The sequence below is a fragment of the Lissotriton vulgaris genome, chromosome 7 (genome assembly GCF_964263255.1).
Source record: "Lissotriton vulgaris chromosome 7, aLisVul1.2, whole genome shotgun sequence".
Lineage (NCBI taxonomy): Eukaryota > Metazoa > Chordata > Amphibia > Caudata > Salamandridae > Lissotriton > Lissotriton vulgaris.
Window position 1 is genome coordinate 327,932,044 of NC_141695.1, and position 21,596 is coordinate 327,953,639.

General features: G+C 49.0%; 1 protein-coding gene across 1 annotated transcript in view; it reads right to left on the minus strand.

The window, feature by feature from the left end:
* Positions 1 to 698: 698 nt before the first annotated feature.
* The window catches only part of LOC147701493 (bifunctional polynucleotide phosphatase/kinase-like), a 227,188-nt gene continuing 206,290 nt past the window's right edge, over positions 699 to 21,596 (minus strand). The window contains exons 15-17 of the mRNA XM_086930185.1: positions 3,095 to 3,182; positions 2,048 to 2,115; positions 699 to 1,963 (exon numbers count right to left, since the gene is read on the minus strand). Of these exons, the coding sequence (XP_086786311.1) occupies positions 1,846 to 1,963; positions 2,048 to 2,115; positions 3,095 to 3,182 (274 nt within the window). The 3' untranslated portion in view covers positions 699 to 1,845. The remainder of the gene's footprint in view (positions 1,964 to 2,047; positions 2,116 to 3,094; positions 3,183 to 21,596) is intronic.

The following is a 21,596-nucleotide window of genomic DNA, read 5'->3' on the forward strand; positions in this document are numbered from 1 at the left end:
TTCGTCTTCGACTTCGGTTTGCAATTACCCAAAGAATTCAAACGCAACAAGAACTGTCATGGGAACGACCATATGAGTGTGAATCAGTCTCCGCTCCTAACTCCAAGTGGCACTTGCATGTTTTTGTCCAGTGTTTGGTGATGTACAGCTTTGCTTCAAGTTCCTGGATTAACTTTGGTTGAGAAGGGCACATTCCTCACACAACTTGGAGTCGTATCTCAAGCCCATACACCAAAGGTATACCTCGTGCAGGTTTGTCCCATTCATTTGTTTGCAACGGTCCCAGCATGGTTTAAATCCTGAAGTTTTTGGAGGGGACATAGTTCTCTTGCAGGTTTTGAAGGAAAAAATCTCATCAAACTGACGAAGAAAAAGGAAAGCAGAGCTCCAGATCTATGTTCAAAGGCGCAAAAAGAAAGGAACTGAAATTAGGGTGGAGGGGTGGGGCTTATATGTGGTGCGGTTTGTCATTTCTGGACAAAACAAAACGTAACACTGCACAGCCTCACCAACTGTGTGCAAGAGCACTGTTATGTAAAAGTTTTCGGATCCAGTCTGGCGCCAGGATTTAAAAGAATAAAGTTAAGACCGATAGAAAGAAGAATTGGATGGTGGGAGCACAGCTCAAATGTTTACAAAGACAAATGCAGAGGCAGCATGCTGCATAAGAATCAGCAAGAAGCAGAAAGCTCTACTGGTAAAATGTCAAATATTCTTTATTACACATGGGCAAAACAGACCAGCTGGCAGCGTACGGGAAAGGCCGGCACAACAGCGAGTGCATGGGCTCTACCTTGGGGATCTGACACGCAGAAGGGCATCTACATAATCCCTGATTACATGCACACAGTCGGAGATTTACAACAAAGTGGAGAGCCAATGAAAGAAGGACAGAAAGAAATTAGTTGAGGCTGTGGGTCACATGAGCGAGATGTGAACTGGGCATACGCCAGATCCTCTAGCAACAGACCTGGGAGTGTGTATAGTTGGGAAAACTAGTTCTAAGCCAACTGATTTCTTGCTCACCCTCTCCCGCCCCTTCTTACAGTGTGCATGCATACACAAGATACGTTAGCTAAAAAAATAAAAAATTCTGCACATAGACATTAAGAGAAATGGAAATTAGGGGTAGTAGACATTAAGCAAGTACAGAGTGATAATAAAAGCTTTGTGGTACAAACCAAGCCCCATTCATGAGCACCAAGACAATGGCCAAAGAAACAAGCGCAAGACATGAGTTAAGAATGGGGGAGTATTAACACTGCACTACTTACCTTGTGCAGTGTTACTGCCCAAAACAATCAGCATCTTCCAAATACACAACCTTCAGCAGGTCAACACTGCTATCACCGTGCAACCACATTCACTGTGGCGTGTGCAACTTTGTCCAAAGCTCAGTCACCCCCCAACAGAAATGCAGTTCATGTGTACGTCTTCCAACAGTCAGAGTGTCACTAAGTTTGGTTTGCATTCTTGCACATGGCAGTCTTACCCAAAGCTATGCTCTGCTGCAGCAGCTGCCCCCCCTTTGAAGGACTCACTCTTTTCCGTAGGGGCACAGTGTTATATCATGAAATGATGGAAGATGGATTGTATAGGTAGAAAGATACAGTTAGATTGTGAAAATCATTTTTGGGTGCATGCAGTCCTTTTGCTGCTCTGAGCCACTTTGCACAAGGTCTTCACGAATCACGACATTGGCTGACTTTTACCCAAATATAAACTTCTTATGAGTCCTCTTGCACCATCTTTCATGGTGAGCCCTATATTCCTGCCCCAGGGTTTGCTGCACACTGCACTCTCCTTTGCTGTAGCACTGCTGCTACAGCAACTTCAAGGGCATCATCACTCCAAAAATAAGCGGTACTTTGCTTCCAGCTTCGGGTCCTTGAAACTAGGCACAAAATGGATTTTCACGATCTCAGTGAAGCCCTCGTTCAAGGAAGGTGCCACATACTTGCTCCTGCAACCGACAAAGACAGGTTATCACACAAGCAGGAAACGGACACCCCGTACCAGTTGTCGCATGCACTCCTAGTCAACTCACTTGTAGCTGTTGAAGATCATGTCATTGACTGGTTGGTGCCCCTGTCCTGTGTAAGTCATTTCCCGAAACTATAACAAGAAATCAAATATTTGTCAATCAGAAGCCAAGGTTTGCAGGAAGTTTCTTCTTTTTGTGGCATGATGGAGTATAGGGACACATTCTTGGGCGATGAGTTATCTGGTCTACAGCACAGATACACAGCACACATTCCAGTCAATTGAACTTTGCTTCAGCTTCCATTTTAATCCTCAATTCTCTGGCAGTGTCATTTTTTCTATTACTTTTCCTTTACTCCTCTCACTTCCACAACGGTCACATTTTCCTTTATATCAATGACTACTTGCTATATACTAGTCTATTACTTTTCTCTAGCCCAAAACCCTCATTGCCCCTTACATCTCTCTCCTCGCAGTATCTCTCCTAACCATTTACTCCTTTTTCAAAATAACTTATTGTGAATTACACCAACCCTTTACCTTGGTTTTCTCCTGGACCTATACTCCTCTCACCTAAAACAACTCTCTCCAGGTCCCTCACTTCAACCCCCTCGCTCTTAATACTTTATTCCTGTTTTGTAGCCTGATCTGTTATGTGGTGCAGATTTGTAGAGCGCACTATCACCCAAGAGGGTACCTTGCAGAATTCAAGAAGTGAGGCGCTCTTATGTGGGTATTCTACGCTTTAGGAGCAATGTAGAAGTCTTGACCGCCAAAACGTTTTCTACGTATGCGTAGGATGTGTGCAAGTAGAAGTCCAGACGAGCGGAGTGTCATGGCCCCCAGCCTCTACTTTTAAAACTTCCATGATGTAGCTCATTATAACACAAAATAGTGACTATTCTAGCCTCGCCCCTGTAAGATCCACTTGATTTAGGTGAGCCCTGTGCGTTCCACAAGTGTTTCGAAGATCTACCTTTTGATCTACACCTCAGATAGCCTCTTTCATATGTGAACTCGGACATTTTTTAACTATGCCTTTATGTCATTTAACGGTCATCATCCCCACTTGCCCACACTACACTGTTTTTTAGCCCTGTCCCATACTCACAGTGTTGTTGTGTTTGGCCATCTCTATAGTTGCAGTGAACAAGAAACACCTGACGGGGACTCCAGCTTTCTTCGCAACCTCAACATACCTGAAGAGTGAGGGGAAAGATGAGAAAATTCAATATATTTAGGTTACTTGTGGGAATGTTAATTTAACTGGGGTTTTGAAGGCGGTATAGCACCGGTTCAAGTCAGTAAAAGTTACAGACATAATTAGTCTTGTACTCCTACTTCTACAGCTCAGTCTTCTTCTAGATTGCCTTGTGCTTTGCATGCCAACTTTTTTTTACAGCATTGATTAGGGTATCGAATCACAACAAATCGTTAGGCAAAAGGCAGCACATTCTCAATTATGAAAATTTGGGGATAATTCTCGTCATAGATTGACCAAACTACAGATCTTCTCTACAGCTATTGCTTACAAAAAAGTGAGATAAGCATATCTCAAGTAGCCAAGATTAAGTTTAAGAGCCCAAATGGCAGCGAGATCATGTTGCACCCATTCAGAAAATAAGGGCTTGTAGGAAAACCAGGGAGGAACCTTTCACGTTTCATATCAAAACCTGAAATTAATGTTGGTTATGAAGAGGGATGGATTTTGAAAACCACCCACGTGGCCAGATGTAAGAAATGGTTTGTCCAATTTTCTGCCTATGAGAAAATGTGTTAGTACATATGGACCACGGTTAGCATAGGAGACTGGACATTGACTTCATGCTAATGTACCTGCTTCTGAGCCCTTAACATGTTGGAGATTTGTGGAGAAAATAGCAGAAAGGTACCAAGACAAAGAACGACACAGAATAGTGGCAGTGAAATTCAAGACTTTTTAAGCAGTGGCTCTGCCTTGAGAGTCTGCCTTGGTGGTAAAGTCCTAAGATTGGCATCAGTCTTTAGGTTTTAATCACCTGGGACAGGAAGACAATGAGTGACATCAGGGAACTTGTTATGGATCAGATCTTGAGCCACTGTAGATCAGGGTGCACACTGAGAAAAAATATGCATTTTCATGACTCTTATGAACTTTAGCAAGTCTTTTTCTGACCCCCTAGTAGAAGCAGAGCATTCCAAATAGTAGGACAATTATAGATACAGAGATCTGCTTCCAAATCGTTTACATTTTATAAGGCAGATAGCCAGTAGGTTAGCAAGCAGAGACCTATGAAAATAATCCTTTGCTGGAATGCAAGACAATTTAGATTCCTTCAAGCCTTCGATAGGTGATCAAATTTCCTAAGCTGCCAAACCAGTCTTACTGCTGCATGGTGCAGTCACTGCAATTTAACCATACTTGATGCAGATAAGCCTAAATACATAGTGTCACAGTCAGGCCTCGAAAAATCTACTAGCCCACATGCTGTGGCGAGTTAGATTGTATCAGGGCAAGCCATTTTAGTGCCTACTGGCCCAGTCCTGCGAGAGCTCATGCAGGCAAAGAACAGGTGTTCTTGTGATTCCGAAAGTGAATGAGGAAAAATATACCTTTAAATCTTGTGCTTATCTTTTCAAATTTGCTGCGCAAAGATAGAGGTCAAATGTCAGCTTATGTCTGCTTACAAACTGCTGCAAATTTGATCCTGGAGATTAATGTTTACCTTTCCTTTCTCTGACTGCAAAGATAGAGGATTTTGTAAAGTGTTAATTGTGCTGGGTACAACGTTTTAAATAGCTTGTAAATTAACTGTGCACTTATTTCAAAATATAATTTAGTTAGTTAGGAAATCACTTTTCTGTATTTCTGAAATGAGATGGAAACAATGATTTTAATAGGATAAAAACAAGTTAGAATACTTTACTTGGTGATGTGCAAATGAAAAATATTTGCTGCCACCCGCTTTCCACACATTATCGTTTGTACACTAAATAGTTTTATCAGTTAAACTGCATGTCAGTGGGAAATTTCGTGCCCATTTCAATAAAAGCGGCTGTCAGTAAATTACAGTCCACTGCCACCACATCATGCTTCAGTAATATATTTATTCAAAGTAAGAGTTTCTAAACATAAATTGAGAAACTTTCATGCTGCTGCACTGATGACAACGCTATTAGGGAACTAACCCGCAAGTCAGGGGAGATGTGTACCCTACATGTGGGCTAGATTTTTGTAATATAAGAGGCAAAAGCTTAGCTTGGTAAATTAAAAAGAGTGTTTTGTACACTAGTCATGCTGAACTCACAATTTGAAGATGCTCTCGTAAGTGTATGAAAAAAGGGGACTATGAAATAAAATACTTGCCTAGGATCAGACAATTTGAGACAAGTTTATGTGTCAAGAGAATTACAGTTAGGGCGAGTAGATCATTCAAGTCGGTAAACCTACAAGTCTGGTAAAATCTTCCAGATTTTTCGAGGTCTGATTGTAGTCAAGCTTTGATATCATATACAAAGATCTGTCAGAATAGAAAACAGAGCAGGTCTTAGGATGCGTGCCTGGGGAATCTTGAGCTACAAATTGTGTTGATTTGTGCTTTGTGTTAGCTTGCAGTCTAATGCTACTCCTAGGGATTTAGGTTTAGACGCAGTGGGGAAAGATGGTGGAGGACCCATGCTAACTGACCAGGGTCACAACCCACTTTCTTTCTTCCCAAGGTTAGAATCTCTCATAACAATACAACACGGGAAGGAAGGAACAAAGGGAGAGGTTTAAAGACCAGCTCAGACTAAATCCCCAATCTACATATACAAAACAAAGAAGTCAGAGGGTGTCAGAAAGTCACCTAAACTATGATGACCTATGTGCCTATACGTACAACAAATCACTAAACCTACACAGGAAGTCCTATCTTAAAGGACGGAATCCCATCACTCACCGAGGTGACATCCTTCATCATCTGGGATCTCCTCCCGGCTGTAAATCCTAGTACTATCGAGGGCTACAACCGCACCACTGTGAGGGAGGAACGCAGGGATGTTTTTATTCGTAATGTCCCTATCTTAGGCTTCCTAAAACCCAGAATGAAGAACGACAGTTGTGAGACCGGGAGACAAGTGGCTAGGAGGGGGTCGCCTATGGATTGGGCCTCCCTGGGCGCCCTTCGGAGCCACGACCGTCTCTTGCTGCACAGGCCCTCCTGGAGCACAGGTAAGGAGACTAGTTGACCTGCTGGAGATGGGGGCAAGAGCACACAGCCTGGAACTCACCCGGAGAGCAGTACTGGAGGCAGAAAGAATGACATCCACCAGGCTCAAAAAGGACTCCAACATCAAAGATCTCCTTGTCAAGGGCTCCACCAGGCGGACAGGGCCAGTCCTGGATTCGGCCTCACTAGACTGTTCCTCTTTGGGCCCAGCAGGGGGACAAAATGCGAGTGAGGAGGCCCCAGTCACCCATGGATTTATGGAAGCCCTCTTCAGCACATTAAGGGACGATATTGCGACCCTGAAAAGAGAGGTGCCTAAATACGTTCAGGAACTTTGCCACAAGTTGAGCGAGCTGGAGCTGCGGGTAGATTCCATTGAAAAGTCTGGGAACGTCAGAGGAAGAATTGGAGGTGTGTCGCAACCAGATTCTAGAACTCAAGGACAGTAACGCCGACCTCAACTACTATCTGGAAGTTTTGGAAAACGGGTCCCGCAGATCTAACATTTGAATTAAGGGTGTCCCACTGCAGGCGGCTTGGAGGAGTACGTCCTACAGCTGTGTCATCACATCGTCCCGGAACTGGAGGGGAAGAATCTCCCCCTGGACCGCACACACAGAGTGGCCCACATGCCTACACAACTATCGCCAGAAGGATCTCATCATTAACGCAGTGTCGGACCAATCCCACGTCTCCTTTGAAGGGATCAAAGTCTGTTTATTCAAAGATTTGTCTCCTATCACTTTGCAACAACGGCGAAATATGAAACCAATCCCCCATCAAGATCACATTGAGCCTACCTGCCTGTAGCCAGGGATCCAGGATGTGGAGCCTCAATGCTAAATGCACAAGTTACTACTTGTGTAACGATATATCTGTAAGAGACATTAGTTAGTGATAGATTCCTTACCTTAAACTATCCCCAGGCGTCGGACTGGATCCGGAAATATTTGTGTAGCAGTACCCTTGCGCATTGGTAGGCGTCGTCTGCGGCTCCGTGTCCGTCGTCGGCGTCGTGGGCGCCGTGATGACGTTGTCGGAGTACTTAGACACCGCCTCCGCGTGCTGACGTCAGTTCTTAGACACAGCTTTTCTACGCCAGAAACGCAGAGCTATGCTAAAAACCAACACTGGTGCCATTGAAACTAGGGCCCTGAAAGGGGATGACCTTAACCCTAGATATCGGTTCGCAGAACGGGGAGGATGGGTGGGTCGGTAAGGAATCTATCACTAACTAATGTCTCTTACAGATATATCGTTACAAAAGTAGTAACTTGTGCATCTGAAAGAGACACATTAGTGATAGATTCTTTACCTTAGAATAGATACCCCAGCAATACCAACCCCGGTGGTGGGTCTGAGAACCAATAATCACATCAGAAAGTCCTGGAGGACAGAACGGCCAAAGAAGTCATCCCTCCGGACTTGGCTGTCCAGGCAATAGTGTCTTGCAAACGTGTGCAGCGAGGCCCACGTAGCTGCCTGGCAAATGTCCTGCAAGGGCACTCCTCGGCCCAGGGCAGTTGTAGTCGCCATGGCCCGAGTGGAATGAGCCCTCAGTCCCACAGGGGGTTCCTTCTTAGCTAAGGAGTAACACGCCGGGATACACAAGATGATCCAATGCGAGATGGTCCGCTTGTGCACCGCCTTTCCCTTCTTAGCGCCCATGTAACCAACAAAGAGTTGGTCATCCACCCGGAACTGGCGTGTGCGATCCAGATAGTAAGAGAGCGCACGTTTTGGGTCCAGACGGTGGAGCCTCTCTTCCTCTTTCGAGGGATGCGGAGGCGGAAAGAAGGCGGGCAAGGTGATGGACTGCCCGATGTGGAAGGCTGTGACTACCTTGGGCAGGAAAGAGGGCCTTGTCCGCAACACAACCTTGTCCGGATGGACCGAAAGGAAAGTAGGTTTGGAGGATAGAGCCTGGAGCTCACACACTCTCCTGGCAGAGGTGATGGCAACCAGGAAGGCAGTCTTTAAAGTAAGAAGGTGGATAGGACAGTTGTGAAGTGGCTCAAAGGGAGCGCACATCAGAAAAGTAAGAACCAGGTTCAAGTCCCACTGAGGCATCACGAAGGGAACAGGTGGAAACGTATGTGCGATGCCTTTCAGGAATCGATTAACAGCAGGGGACTTGAACAAAGAAGGTTGATCAGGCAGCCTTAGAAAGGCTGAAAGGGCAGAAAGGTAGCCCTTGATAGTGCCCAGAGCAGAGCCCTGCTGGGCAAGAGAAAGAAGGAAGAGAAGAACCTCAGAAAGAGGGGCAGTGAGAGGATTCACAGCCTTTGCTGTGCACCATGCCACAAATCTGTTCCACCAGCAGGCGTATACCGACTTTGTGGAGGGACGCCTGGCTGCCAGAATGATGTTACATACTTCAGGAGGCAAGCCAAATGGCCTCAACTGTCGCCACTCAATCTCCAAGCATGGAGGTGGAGACTGGACAGGTTCGGGTGGAGGACTGTCCCCTGCTGCTGCGACAGAAGGTCCTCCTGAAGAGGCAGACGAACCGGGGGATCGACTGACATACTGAGTAGCTCGGGACACCAGTACCTTCGTGCCCAGTCCGGAGCCACAAGGATGACTTGTGCCCGGTCGCGCTTGATCTTCTTCAGCACTCTGGGCAGAAGTGGTATAGGCGAAAAGGCGTACAACAGACCGCAACTCCACTTGCGACGAAAAGCGTCTCAGAGCGAGTGCCGCCTTGGACATTCCAATGCGCAGAACTGATGACATTGCGCGTTCTCTTTGGTGGCGAATAGATCTAACCAAGGCTCTCCTCACTGCTGAAAGAGGCCTTGCGCCACGTCCGAGTTCAGACGCCATTCGTGATCCATCATGCACTGGCGGCTGAGTTCGTCCGCCCTGGCATTCAGAGAACTTGCCAGGTGTTTAACCACCAGGGTCACACCCTGATGTTCCAGCCACTGCCAAAGGCGCAGAGCCTCCTGGCAGAGGGTCCATGACCCCACCCCGCCCTGTTTGTTGCAGTACCACATGGCGGTGGTGTTGTCCGTGAACACCTGCACTACACTCCCCCGGACAGAGGGGAGGAATGCCTTCAGTGCTAGAAGAATCACCCGCAGCTCCAAAAGGTTGATATGGAGCCGGGACTCCGCCGGAGACCAGAGGCCTCTGATCTCCGCCTCTCCCATGTGGCCTCCCCAGCCCTGGAGGGACGCGTCCGTCACAACTACGTGCTCCGGTTGGGGAAGGGAGAGGGATCTGCCGCTGACCCAATCGCCGTCCGTGAGCCACCACCGCAGCTGTCTCGCAGTGCCTTCCGAGATCAGGACATGGTCAGACAGGTTGCCCTGATGCTGGGCCCACTGAAACTTCAGGTCCCACTGCAGAGCACGCATCCGCCAACGGGCGTGGTGCACCAGAAGGATGCAGGAAGCCATCAGCCCCAGAAGCTGCGACGTCAACCTGACCGAGACCCGGGATAAAGGCTGAAAGATTGGAATCAGAGCCTGTATATCCCGAACCCGCTGTTCGGGTGGGTAAACCCGAAACTGCGCCGAGTCGAGAACCGCTCTGATGAAGAGGAGCTTCTGAGAGGGACACAGGTGTGACTTCGGCACATTGATGGAGAACCCCAACTGGTGCAAGAGGTCTGCCGTCGTCTGGAGGTGGCTGACGACTGTCTGGGACGAGCCCACCTTCAACAACCAGTCGTCGAGGTAGGGGAAGACTGAAACTCTAACCTGCGCAGATGAGCTGCGACCACCACCATCACTTTCGTGAATACCCGTGGGGCGCTTGTAAGGCCGAAGGGGGGCACGGTAAACAAAGTGCTCGTGGCCTACCGTGAACCACAGGTAGGGCAGGTGGGCCGGCAGGACGGGGATGTGGAAATAAGCGTCCTGCAAGTCCAAAGCTACCATCCAGTCTCCTGGGTCCAGGGCAGCTAAGACCTGAGTCAGAGTTTGAACTTCTCCTTCCGGAGGAAGCCGTTAACGTTCCATAGGTCCAAGATAGGGCATAGGCCCCCTTTGCCCTTCTTGGGTACCAGAAAGTAGTGGGAGTAGCAACCACACCCTACTTCTGGCCCAGGAACGCGCTCGATGGCCGTAACTTCCTCCTGCAGAAGCCGCAAATGATCCCCCGATACGCAGTGGCGTTGCGGTGGCATGGCTTGAGGGGTCGTCTCGAAGGATGAGGGAGTAGCCCCTTCGGACGATTTGCAGCACCCACCTGTCCGAAGTGACAGTGCGCCGGTGGGAGTGGTGATGGCGAACCCTGCCCCCCACTGGCGTCACATGGGCCGAAAAGCACGGGCTAGGATGGTTTTGAGGCGGATGCTGCGGGGAAGGGTGTGGACTGGCCTCGCCGTTGTCCCCGACCGCCTGCACGGCGATTTTCACGGCCGCCACCGCGCTGTATGTATGTGGTGCGTGGCTGGCAGCACGTGTGGGGGCGCCCCTTCCTTGGCCACGAAAGGAGCGAAAGGCACCCGTTTGCTGGCGCGGGCCGAGAGGCCCAAGGACTTGGCCGTAGCCCTGGAGTCCTTAAAGCGCTCAAGCGCATGGTCTGTCTTGTCGCCAAAAAGGCGACAGCCATCAAACGGCATGTCCATCAGTGTATTCTGGACATCAGCCGAAAAGTTGGCGGACCTCAACCAGGCGTGGAGACGAATCGCCACTGTCGTTGCCATCGCTCTACCTAGTGAGTCGGTGGTATCCAGCCCACACCGGATAGAATATTTTGCTGTATCCCGACCTTCCACAAGGGCTTGGCCGAGTTTGGGCCGTACCTCCAACGGACACTCTGGCAGCAATTCCGCGACTGTATCCCACAGAGAGTGGGTGTAGCGGCCCAAGAGGCATGCGGTGTTGGAAGACCGCAGTCCCAGACTAAGGGAGGAGAATACCATCTTGCTGTATTGCTCATACCGCTTGGATTCCCTGTCCGGCAGAGCCAACGGGAATGCGGTCTGAGAATTTGATGCCTAGTCGGAAGAGCGATGACGTCTCTTCGACTTCTTGTGCTTACCCGACGACGACTTCGACCCGGAGGAGTGATGCCGACTCTCGGAGCTGTGATGGCTCCGACCCCGCGACCTATCTCTCGACCTCCTGTGGGACCGGGACCTCTCGCGGCGCGGGGCCGACTGCCAGAGTTAGAGTCGCCTGCGGGACCGCTCCCGCCTAGCTTTCGAAGTCAGGGCCCGGCAGTCGGGGCAGGCCTTGTCGTCGTTGGCGACGCCGAGACAGTGGAGACACAGACGGTGAGGGTCCGTGACCGACATCAGTCGGTCGAAATCCTCACAGGGCTTGAAACCAGGCATCCCTAGGCACCGTCCGGCGTCGCAAGACTCAAGAAAAGATGATTAAAAGAGATCAAAAAGACTAGTCAAAAAGTGACTAAAGTACTGCTTTTTCCAGATCTGCGCCTTGCTGGCGCAGAAAAAAGAAGAACTGATGTCAGCACGCGGAGGCGGTGTCTAAGTACTCCGACGACGTCATCACGGCGCCCACGACGGACGCGGAGCCGCAGACGCCTACCGATGCGCAAGGGTACTGCTACGCAAAAATTTCCAGATCCAGTCTGACGCTTGGGGATATTCTAAGGGAAGGAATCTATCACTAACGTGTCTCTTTCAGATTGTTATCTTACGATCCCACTTTCAAAGAGATGAAGGGAGCCATCATAGACTACCTCGCCATCAATGACGCACCACACACAGCAATAGCGACGTTGTGGGATACTCTTAAAGCAGTAGTGAGGGAACATATATAGCCATAATGGTGCTGCTTAATGGGGAAAGCAGGGCTAAACGTACTGGACTGGAGATGCGAGAGAAAGATGGAGGATTCACACAGACGGACACGCTCACATAAAATACGAGGACAGCTGACCATTGCTAGAAAACAGCTCAGGGCTCTTGACGTAGACGCAGCAGAATACGCTCTCCTCCGCACAAGGTAGAAATATTATGCAGGCGGTAATAAGGCTGGGAATCTACTAGCCCACAGATTACGTGCTCAGACTCATGCACACCCCTTAGACAACCTGTTAGATCAGGACCAGAATCTTTTGACGCAAGGACATTGCGGTTGAATTTGGACGATTTCACACCCAACTATATAGCGCGGACACACTTTCTATCTATCTAGGCGTGGATAGCACTGTGCTAATCCTACGCTTAAAGACTTTGATAGAAAAGCAGACATTTGAGGTGAGCAGATCTAGAGTGTCGCTGGTATTGAGAGTGCTCCATACAGGAGCTGCTTTCCACCGAAACTTGAGAACTTCCCAGAGTTCTCAGCTTCTTTTTTGCATAATTGATTTGTCACTCTATGCCTGAAAGGGTATTTTTTTGACAGATATATATATATATATAAAAAAAATCATACCAATGCAGCTCCCATCTAGGAGGCTAAACAATGTAATAAAGCACAAACTGCTTTTGCAAAATACATAATATATGTATAAAAACACATGAGGCAAGTAGTACTTGAACTCTGTTTTAAATGAGTAGACCTCATGAAGGAACTGCAAAAGAAAAAGACATTGTTAGCCTACAAGCTGCATTGTAAACCAATAACATAGAAAATGAAAGCATTTTCACATAAAACTGGCACAGTGCCTTTAAGGCAGCCATGACCACTAGCTTCCCATCATGCCTCAGGGGTGACAGTTAGGTCAGTTGTTCTATGCGTAACCCTGAAGATCAGGTCACCAAGATAACATTTAAAAATGACAATCTCATTTGCTTGGGAAGGTGGGTGGGTTGCTTATGACTTTGATGAGGATACCCCTGGATGTGTCTGTGATCAGAGTCTGAGAAGGAGGAGTTTGATAGAACGGAACCCCTACTCTCAGGTTGTCCTCCTTCATCCACCACGGGATGGATGCTCTAGCTGCGTGCAACAGAAATATTTTGTCTTCCCAGCGAGATGTCTGATGATTCCATTTGTCCTTCAGTAGAGGACGCATTCTCAGCATGGCATTGGGAACCAGAAAAATGCAGGATGCCATCGACCCTAGCAGGGAAGGAGTAGTTTCTTACCTGTAACTCCAGTTCTGTAGTAGGGGTATCTCTGTTATAGTCATAATCTGTGAATAATCCCGCCCATGTGCGTGGACCCCGGAGCAGTCAAAATAGTCTCTTAAATTGTCCTCTTCTGCAGTCCTGCATAGACACTTAAGAGAAAATCTAAGACAAATAATGCAGCCTAACATTAACAAGGCTACATTGGCCAGCACTTCATCCTAAAGTGAAAAAGTATAGCCAAAGAATATAGAAATTTACACATTTTACAGAGTTTCACACCTAGAGAAACTCCTCGTCACAAAAATCCTTTGTCATGATAGAGAGGAAGGGTTGGACAGACAAGCCCCATAGGCTGCCATTGTGTGTCTGGAAAAGGGATACCCTGCCTTTAAGGAACCCTCCAGAGACCCTCAGTATCCCATGATGCACAGCCCCAGGCAAGCTACTTTCAGTTCTTTTTGAAGATGTATAAAGCCAGGCCTGTAGCATTCAGGAAATCATTTTTTCATCCACCGGGGAGGAGGGTGGGTCGCTTATGACTATAACAGAGATACCCCTACTACAGAACTGGAGTTACAGGTAAGAAACTACTCCTTTTGTAGTAGGGGATATCTGTGTATCGACCTAATCTGTGAATAGAATGGCAAGCCTATCCCAATAAACACAACCCAGCGGTGGAGGAAACAGAGAATCACTACTGAGCAAATAAATTCCTCAGCGAAGCCTGCCCAACTTGCGCATCTGTCCTGGCATCCGAGTCCAGGCAGTAATGCTTAGCAAAGGTATGGACAGACGTCCATGTAGCAGCCCTACAGATGTCAGCAATAGGAACATTACGCAGCAAAGCTGCTGTAGCCGCTTTGCCTCTAGTCGAATGAACCTTAGGCTTACCCCCTAGAGTCTTATTAGCCCTATGGTAACATAGTTGTATACAGGACACAATCCACCTAGATATGGACCGTTTGGAAGTGGCAAGGCCAGTCCTGACTGAACCGTAATTCACAAACAACTGATCTGACCTACGAATATCTTTGGTCTCATCTAAGTAGAATTTCAACACCCGCCTCAAGTCAAGGGAATGAAGGGACCTCTCCACAGGAGAGGAGGGGTGTTGATAATGTGATTGTCTGGTTGACCGGAAAATCAGATATCCCTTTAGGGAGAAACTTAGGGTGAGTCCTCATGACAACCTTGGAAGCATGAAAAACAGAATAGGGCTCTTGACAACACAGAGCCTGAATCTCATTCACCCTGTGAGCTTATGTTATAGCCACAAGGAAAGCCACCTTTCACGACAAATTCTGAAGGGAAGCCTTATGAATAGGCTCAAAAGGCTCCTTCATCAACCGTGACAGTACCACATTCAGTTCCCACAAAGGCGAAGGACGCCCAACGGGGGGGGAATACCTTCTTCAATCCCTCCAAAAAATCTTTAATGACCGGTATCTGGAAAATGGATGTTTGTGAAGGGCATTTCCTGTACGCAGTTAATGCTGCAAGGTGAACCTTAATAGAATGGAAATTAAGGCCATATTGAGCTAAATGCAGTAGATATGGAAGTATGACATCTTCCTTGCAGGAGGTAGGGTCAGCATTCTTGGACGTGCACCTAATGCAGAACCTTTTCCACTTGTAGGCATAGGAGGTCCTGGTGGAAGGTCTCTTAGCCTCCTTGAGTATCTCCATGCAGTTGTCAGGCAAGTTCAAGTGTCCATACTGTACTATCTCAGGAGCCATGCCACCAAACTCAACGATGAGAGGTTGGGATGCACCATCTGCCCCCGAACTTCGTTAGAAGGTCCAGCCAACATGGAATCCGCAGATGGGGTTGGAGAGACCGGTGGAGCAGGTCTGTGAACCCCCACTGTTCCGGCCATTCCGGAGCAATGAGGATCATTCGTGCTTTGGATTGAGACAGTTTGAGGAGCACTGCTGGAATCAGGGGAATGGGCGGAAAAGCGTACAGAAAGCTGTTCGACCAGCTGATCCATAGGGCATTCCCCATAGTCCCCGGTTGGCAAAACCTGGAGGCGAAGTCTCTGCATTTTCTGTTTTCGGTGGTGGCGAACAGATCTATTTCTGGAGTGCCCCATCTTGCGAAGAGGTTTCCTAGCACCTAGTCTTTTAAGAACCACTCGTGGTTCTCCTGAACGAGTCTGCTGAGTGCGTCCGCCTGAGCATTCTGCACACCTGGCAGATGGGTAGCCGTTATCGTCAGTCCCCTGGCTAGCAGCCAGTGCCAGATCGTTTGCGCTTCCTGAGACAGTGTGCGCGATCTCGAGCCTCCCTGCTTGTTGAGGTAATACATTGTGGTCGTATTGTCCGTCTGCACAAGCAGGGAGCTGGTCCGGAAGAACGGATGAAAGGCTTTTAGCGCCAAATGAACAGTCCGAGTTCCAGAAAATTGATATGATACGTGGGCTTCGCCTGGGACCACGTTCCTTGAATTTGCAGATGGTCCAAATGTGCTCCCCAACCCTGGAGAGAAGCATCCGTCACAATGGTCTGTAATGGAATGTCCTTGTGGAATGGAACCCCCTTGAGGAGATTCTCTGCTGAACACCACCACTTCAGGGACTGCTGAGCGTGCCTAGACAGTGTGATCTTGTCCTCCCAGCTCCCTCGTTTCTGGTCCCATTGATCCTCCAGACATTTCTGCAGCGGTATCATGTGGAGGCGTGAATGTGGTGTGAGGAAGATGCAAGAAGCCATTGACCCCAGGAGAGACAACACTGTCCTCACCGTCGTTGATGGAACGGACATGATAGTCTGAGCCTTCTGAAGGATCGATAAGCGTCGCTCCTCCGAAGGACACACGCTTGCTCTGAGAGTATCGATGGAGGCTCCCAACTATTGCAGACACTGAACAGGAGTCAGAACAGACTTGGCCATGTTGATGTGCAGACCCAGTTGGTTCAACAGAACAGCCGTCCTGTTGAAATGCAATTGTGCTTCCTGGTAGGTGGAGGATTTGATCAACCAGTCGTCCTGGTACGGGTAGACAAACACCTTGTTCTTCCTCAGGTGCGCCGCCATCACCGCCATGCACTTCGAAAACGTCCTGGGTACAGACTTTAGTCCAAACGGAAGTACAGTGTACTGAAAGTGGTTGTTGCCGACTAGGTAGCGCAGGAACTTCCGATGTTTCTGTGCAATGGGCACATGGAAGTACGCATCCTGCAGATCTATTGCGCAAAGCCAGTCTCCTCGATGTAGCTGAGGATAAATCTGGTGCAAGGACAGCATGCGAAATTTCTCCCTGCGAATCCATTTGCTTGCTTGTCGCAAATCCAGAATGGGCCTGAACTCGTTTTTGTCCTTTTTGCGCACAAGAAAGAACCTTGAGTATAGACCCTTTCCCCTTTGAGACAAAGGGACTTCTTCTATCGTCCTTTTTCGTAACATGGTATCGGCCTCCGCTTGAAGTTCGCGCAGCAGGTACTGCGAGCGAACCGGTGGAATAGCTGGAGGAGGACTAAGAAAACGTAGACTGTATCCATTGCAAACAATATTCAGCACCCACTTGTCCCGAGTAATTTTTCTCCACTCTGCCGGGTAATTCTGAATGCTTCCCCTCACCAGAGTGGGCAACAGAGGAGGGGGAAGTAATCCCTCAGGGCTTAGACCCAGCCGGGCCCTTATTCCCTGATGCGGACTGCTGGTTACCTCTGCCCCTCCGACGCTTCTGAAGGGCTGCCTTTGATATGGTTGCTGGTGCTGCTGTTGTTGCCCAGCTTGGCCACCCTGTCCGTGCTGGAATTGCTGGGAGGAGTTACGCCTTTGGTAGGAACGGAAAGACTTCCGCTGTTCCTTCGGCTTCTCCAAGCCCACAGCCTTCAGCATTTCAACTTTTGCCTTCATGCGGGCCATTTCCTCATTCGCATGTGTCCTGAAGAGGGTGGACCCTGAAAAGGGTAAATTGGCAGTCCACTGTTGAGCCTCCGGCTTCAAGGAGGTAAGTCGCAACCAGGAGTGGTGTCTCAAATTCATCCCGTGGCAGTACTCATGAGCTGCCAAGAGAGAGGTGTCTGCAGCTGTGCTGATGATTTTATCGGAAACCATCATGCCTTCATTCAAGATCTCTTGAAAATCTTCCCTTCTGTCCCTTGGGAGGAGTTCAATGAATTGTTGTAGTGACTCTCATAGTGACCGGTCATAGCGACCGAAAAGCGCAGTTGAACTTGCTGCTTTCATGGAAGTGGCCGCCGTACTGCAGACCTTCCTCCCTGCTTAATCCATTTGACAGCTCTCCTTGTCCGGAAGGGACCGTAGACGAAGGAGCAGTAGAATGTTGCTTCTTGGCTGCTGTCACAATGACGTAATCCGGTGCAGGATCCGTTCTCAGAAACGCAGGATCCGATTCTGGGGGCCTGTACTTCTTCTGAAGTCGAGATGGAGCAGACTTCACCGTGGCAGGTGGCAGGAAGAGCTCTATAGCCGGTTCCTCCAACCCTGGCACCAAAAGTAGTAATGGACGAGAGAGGTGCCTATGCTGCAGCGTTTCAAAGATGACCAATGTGGACGGGGTAGGTACCGTCAATGCTATTCCCAATTTCCCTGCTCCCCTCAGCAGCACATCCTGGAATGTAACAATGTCATCCACCGGCGAAACCCTCGTTGGCGGAGACTACCTTCTGTTACTGGAAGAGTCCGTGTACCTCGTCCTGGACCGGGACCTTTCTCTACGAAGACGATGTCGTAATCTGGTCAACGACCTGTGCCCACAGCGAGAGCGATGTCTCCCCCTAGATCTTGGTCTCTTGGGAGCCGCCGGAACCACCGGCACAGGCGGTTGCGGGAGGGGCGGCAGTTGAGCCGGAATCAAAGGCCTTGGTTATGAAGCTGGAGGAGGAGGAGGCAGTGGAGGAGGTGGGGAAGGTGGAGGAGGCGGCATTGGAGGAGGTGGAGGAGGTGGCAGCGGAGGCAGTTGAGAAGAGAAGGAGGAGGCGTCCTAGGCCGTGAAGGCGAGTAGGTCCAGGAGTAGTCAGAATCCGAAGACCGAATTACTCTCCTCTTCTTACGAGCAGGCCTCGGGGAGGGTGCTCTGGAGGCAGACTTCCCTGAAGAAGAGCACCTGCGCGACCGGGTACTCTCAGATGTGGAAATGCTAACCACAGAGGATGAACTTCCAATAGACACTGTTCTGGGCGTCGACTGTCTCTTCGACGTTGACTTTCGCTGTGACGTCGCCCTCCTCAATGTCGACCTTCTCACTGACTTCGACCTTCTCCTCGACGTCTACCTTCTACGCGACGTCTACCCTCGTCGGGACGTCGACCTTCTACGTGATGTCGACCTTTGTGTCGACGTGGACGGTGAACGGCGGTGTCGCCTAGACGGCGAGCGACGATGTCTTTGGGACTCAGCACGACGACGATGGTGTGTCGACATCGTCTGTGGAGTCCTCGACGTCGACCTCGTCAGAGGTCTCGACGTCCTTCCCCTTGACACCGAGCGTCGACCCCGCTTCGACCCAGAGCCCTGGGTCGACGGGAAACATATAGTAGTCATACCTCTCGACGCCGACCAGGACTGGTGCCGTTTCTGGGCCTTTCTTGATTGGGGAGCCCCCAAGAGGACTAGGCACGGGCAGAGGAAGAAGATAGAGTTCCTCCAAGCCCAGAGGTCCCACCTGCCTCCTGATGTCTTCTCTGCTCCAGGCCTTGAAGACGGATCTTCTCCCGGTCACGTAGGGTTCTCCTGGAGAAAGATTGACAAATATCACAGGAATAGGGAACATGTGTTGATGGAAGACAGCGTATGCATACTCTGTGTGGGTCTGACTTGCCCTTCTTCCTACCACACTCAGGGCACTTGTCAAATAAAGCTGGCATTTTGACAGGAAAGAGGTGGACTAGCAGCTAAAAAAAAAAGCAGCAAATGGAAGAGAAAGACCCAGACGTCGAGTGAAACACTAAATATCACAAAAAAGCTCCAAAAATTGAAGTTATACCAATAAAGGTAGAGCTCAATGCTCCAGGGTCCTGCTAGCAGGAGCCGGAAAAAAGAACTGAAAGTAACTTGCCTGGGGCTGTGCATCATGAGATACAGAGGGTCTCTGGAGGGTTCCTCAAAGGCACGATATCCCTTTTCCAGACACACAATGGCAGCCTATGGGGCGTGTCTGTCCAAATCTTCCTCTCTATCATGACAGAGGATTTTTGTGAAGGGGAGTTTCTCTAGGTGTGAAACTCTGTAAAATGTGTAAAATTCTATATTCTTTGGCTATCCTTTTTCACTTCAAGATGAAGTGCAGGGCAATGTAGCCTTGTTAATGTCAGGCTGCATTATTTGTCTTGGATTTTCTCTTAAGTGTCTATGCAGGACTGCAGAAGAGGACAACTTAAGAGACTATTTTGATTGCTCCAGGGTCCAGGCACAAGGGCGGGACTATTCACAGATTATGACTATACACAGAGACCCCCTACTACAGAAGCTATCTGACGCACTGAAGACAGATTGTTGTCTAAAATCTGTTTGCCTTTCCGTGTGATGGATAATTGTCTCTCCTCCGAAAGAAACACTTTTCCTAGCTCGGAGTCTATCATAGCCCCCAGGTAGTGGATTCTTTGTGTGAGCTGCTGTGTCGACTTTTCGAAGTTCACATGGAGACCCAGTTGATGACAAAGATCTAGGCACTGACGGAAATGGTTCCTCACAATCTGGGGAGAGGGGCCTTTCAGCAGCCAATCGGCCAGATAACGGTAGACAAAGATGCCTCTGCGTCGTAGAGTGGCTGCCACTACTGCCATGCACTTCATGAATACTTGGGGAGCTGACTTCAGCCGAAGGACAGTACTTCGAATCGATAGTGGGATAATCGGTATTGTCTGTGATATTGACTTATCGGGACATGTAAGTAGGCATCTTGCAGATCCAGCGAACACATCCAATCCCCTTGACAGAGATGAGGATATATTTGATGGAGAGCCAACATGCGGAACTTCTCCTGTTTGATGGACATGTTGAGTGTTCTCAAATGCTTTTCGACCTTTCTTCTTTACCAAGAAGTATCTTTAATAGACTCCTCAACCTCTGTTATTTTGGTACTTCTCTATGGGTGACTTGCATAGAAGGACCGCCACTTCACTTTGTAGTATGTTGATCTGGTGGCACGATGATAGCACCGGAGGGATTGAGGCTGGACGACGTCAAAAATGTAGCAAGTACCCATTCTGCAGCGTAGCTAACACCCACTGATCTTTTGTGATAGCTCACCAAGCTTGCAGATGATTTATAATACTTTCCCCCACTGGAGCGGTGGATGGTGATGGAGGGAGCGAGCACTCATTGCTTGGTTGGAGTCTTTGTGGAGGTGGAGGACTAGCGATTTGCTCCTCTTCTCTGAAGGATCTACGTCCCTGGTACTGTGATGTTTGTTGACCATGCTGATTTTGGTGTTTTTGCTAATGAGGGGTTTGAACCCTCTGTTGGAAGGATCGTCGATCAAGAGGGCGGTAGCGGCGACGGGTCTCTGTTTTCTACTCCAACCCCAACGCCTTCAGGGTATTCAGCTCAGTCTTCATCCGAGCCATTTCCTCATCTGTGTGAGAACCGAATAAAGATGAGCTGGAAAAAGGGAGATTGAGGATCCAGGACTGCACTTCTGGCTTCAGTGCTGTGAGGCGAAGCCAGGGTGACCTTCTGGCGCAAATCCCGTGGGCGTAGGAATGGGCTGAGAGTTTAGTCCCATCCGCTGCAGCACTGATTACTTGGTTCGCCACCAAGCTACCTTCCTGTAAGATCTCCTCGAAGTCCTTACGGTCTTCCTTGGGCAGTTTCTCTGTGAAGCGTTGGAGAGAGTCCCACAGAGCTCTATTGTGGCGCCCCAAGAGTGCAGATGCACTAGAGACTTTAAGCATGGAAGCGGATGTGCCACATACTTTTTTCCCCCACGAATCCTGCATCTTGCTCTTCTTGTCTGATGGTACTCTAGACGAGGAGGCTACTGAATGTGTCTTCCTAGCCAAAGCTATAATCACCGAGTCCGGTGGAGGATCGGACTTGAGGAACAAAGGGTCCCCCTCTGGTGGACGATATTTCTTTAAAATTCTCACCGGAGAGGTTTTGAGTGTTGCCGACGTGAGTAAGATGTCCATAACCGGTTCGATGAGCCCCGGTAAAAATGGAAGTAAGGGCCTAGATGCTGCCCTCTGGTGTAAAGTTTTGAAAATTACCAACAACGAGCTTGGTTGAGTTGGCACAGGAATGCTCGGCTTGCTAGCTCCCCTGGAAAGCACGTCTTGGAATGTGCTAACATCATCCCCTGGAGAGATCCTCGACAGTGGACTGTCTGTAAGGGTGGGCGAGTAGTCCCTTTTTGAAGAGTGGGTTGATGAGGTGGAAAGCGTTGGAGATCTGCGCCTTCTCTTTCTGCTGCGTGATCTTGACCTCCTCCTGGAGGAAGGTGCTGGAGTGGGAGA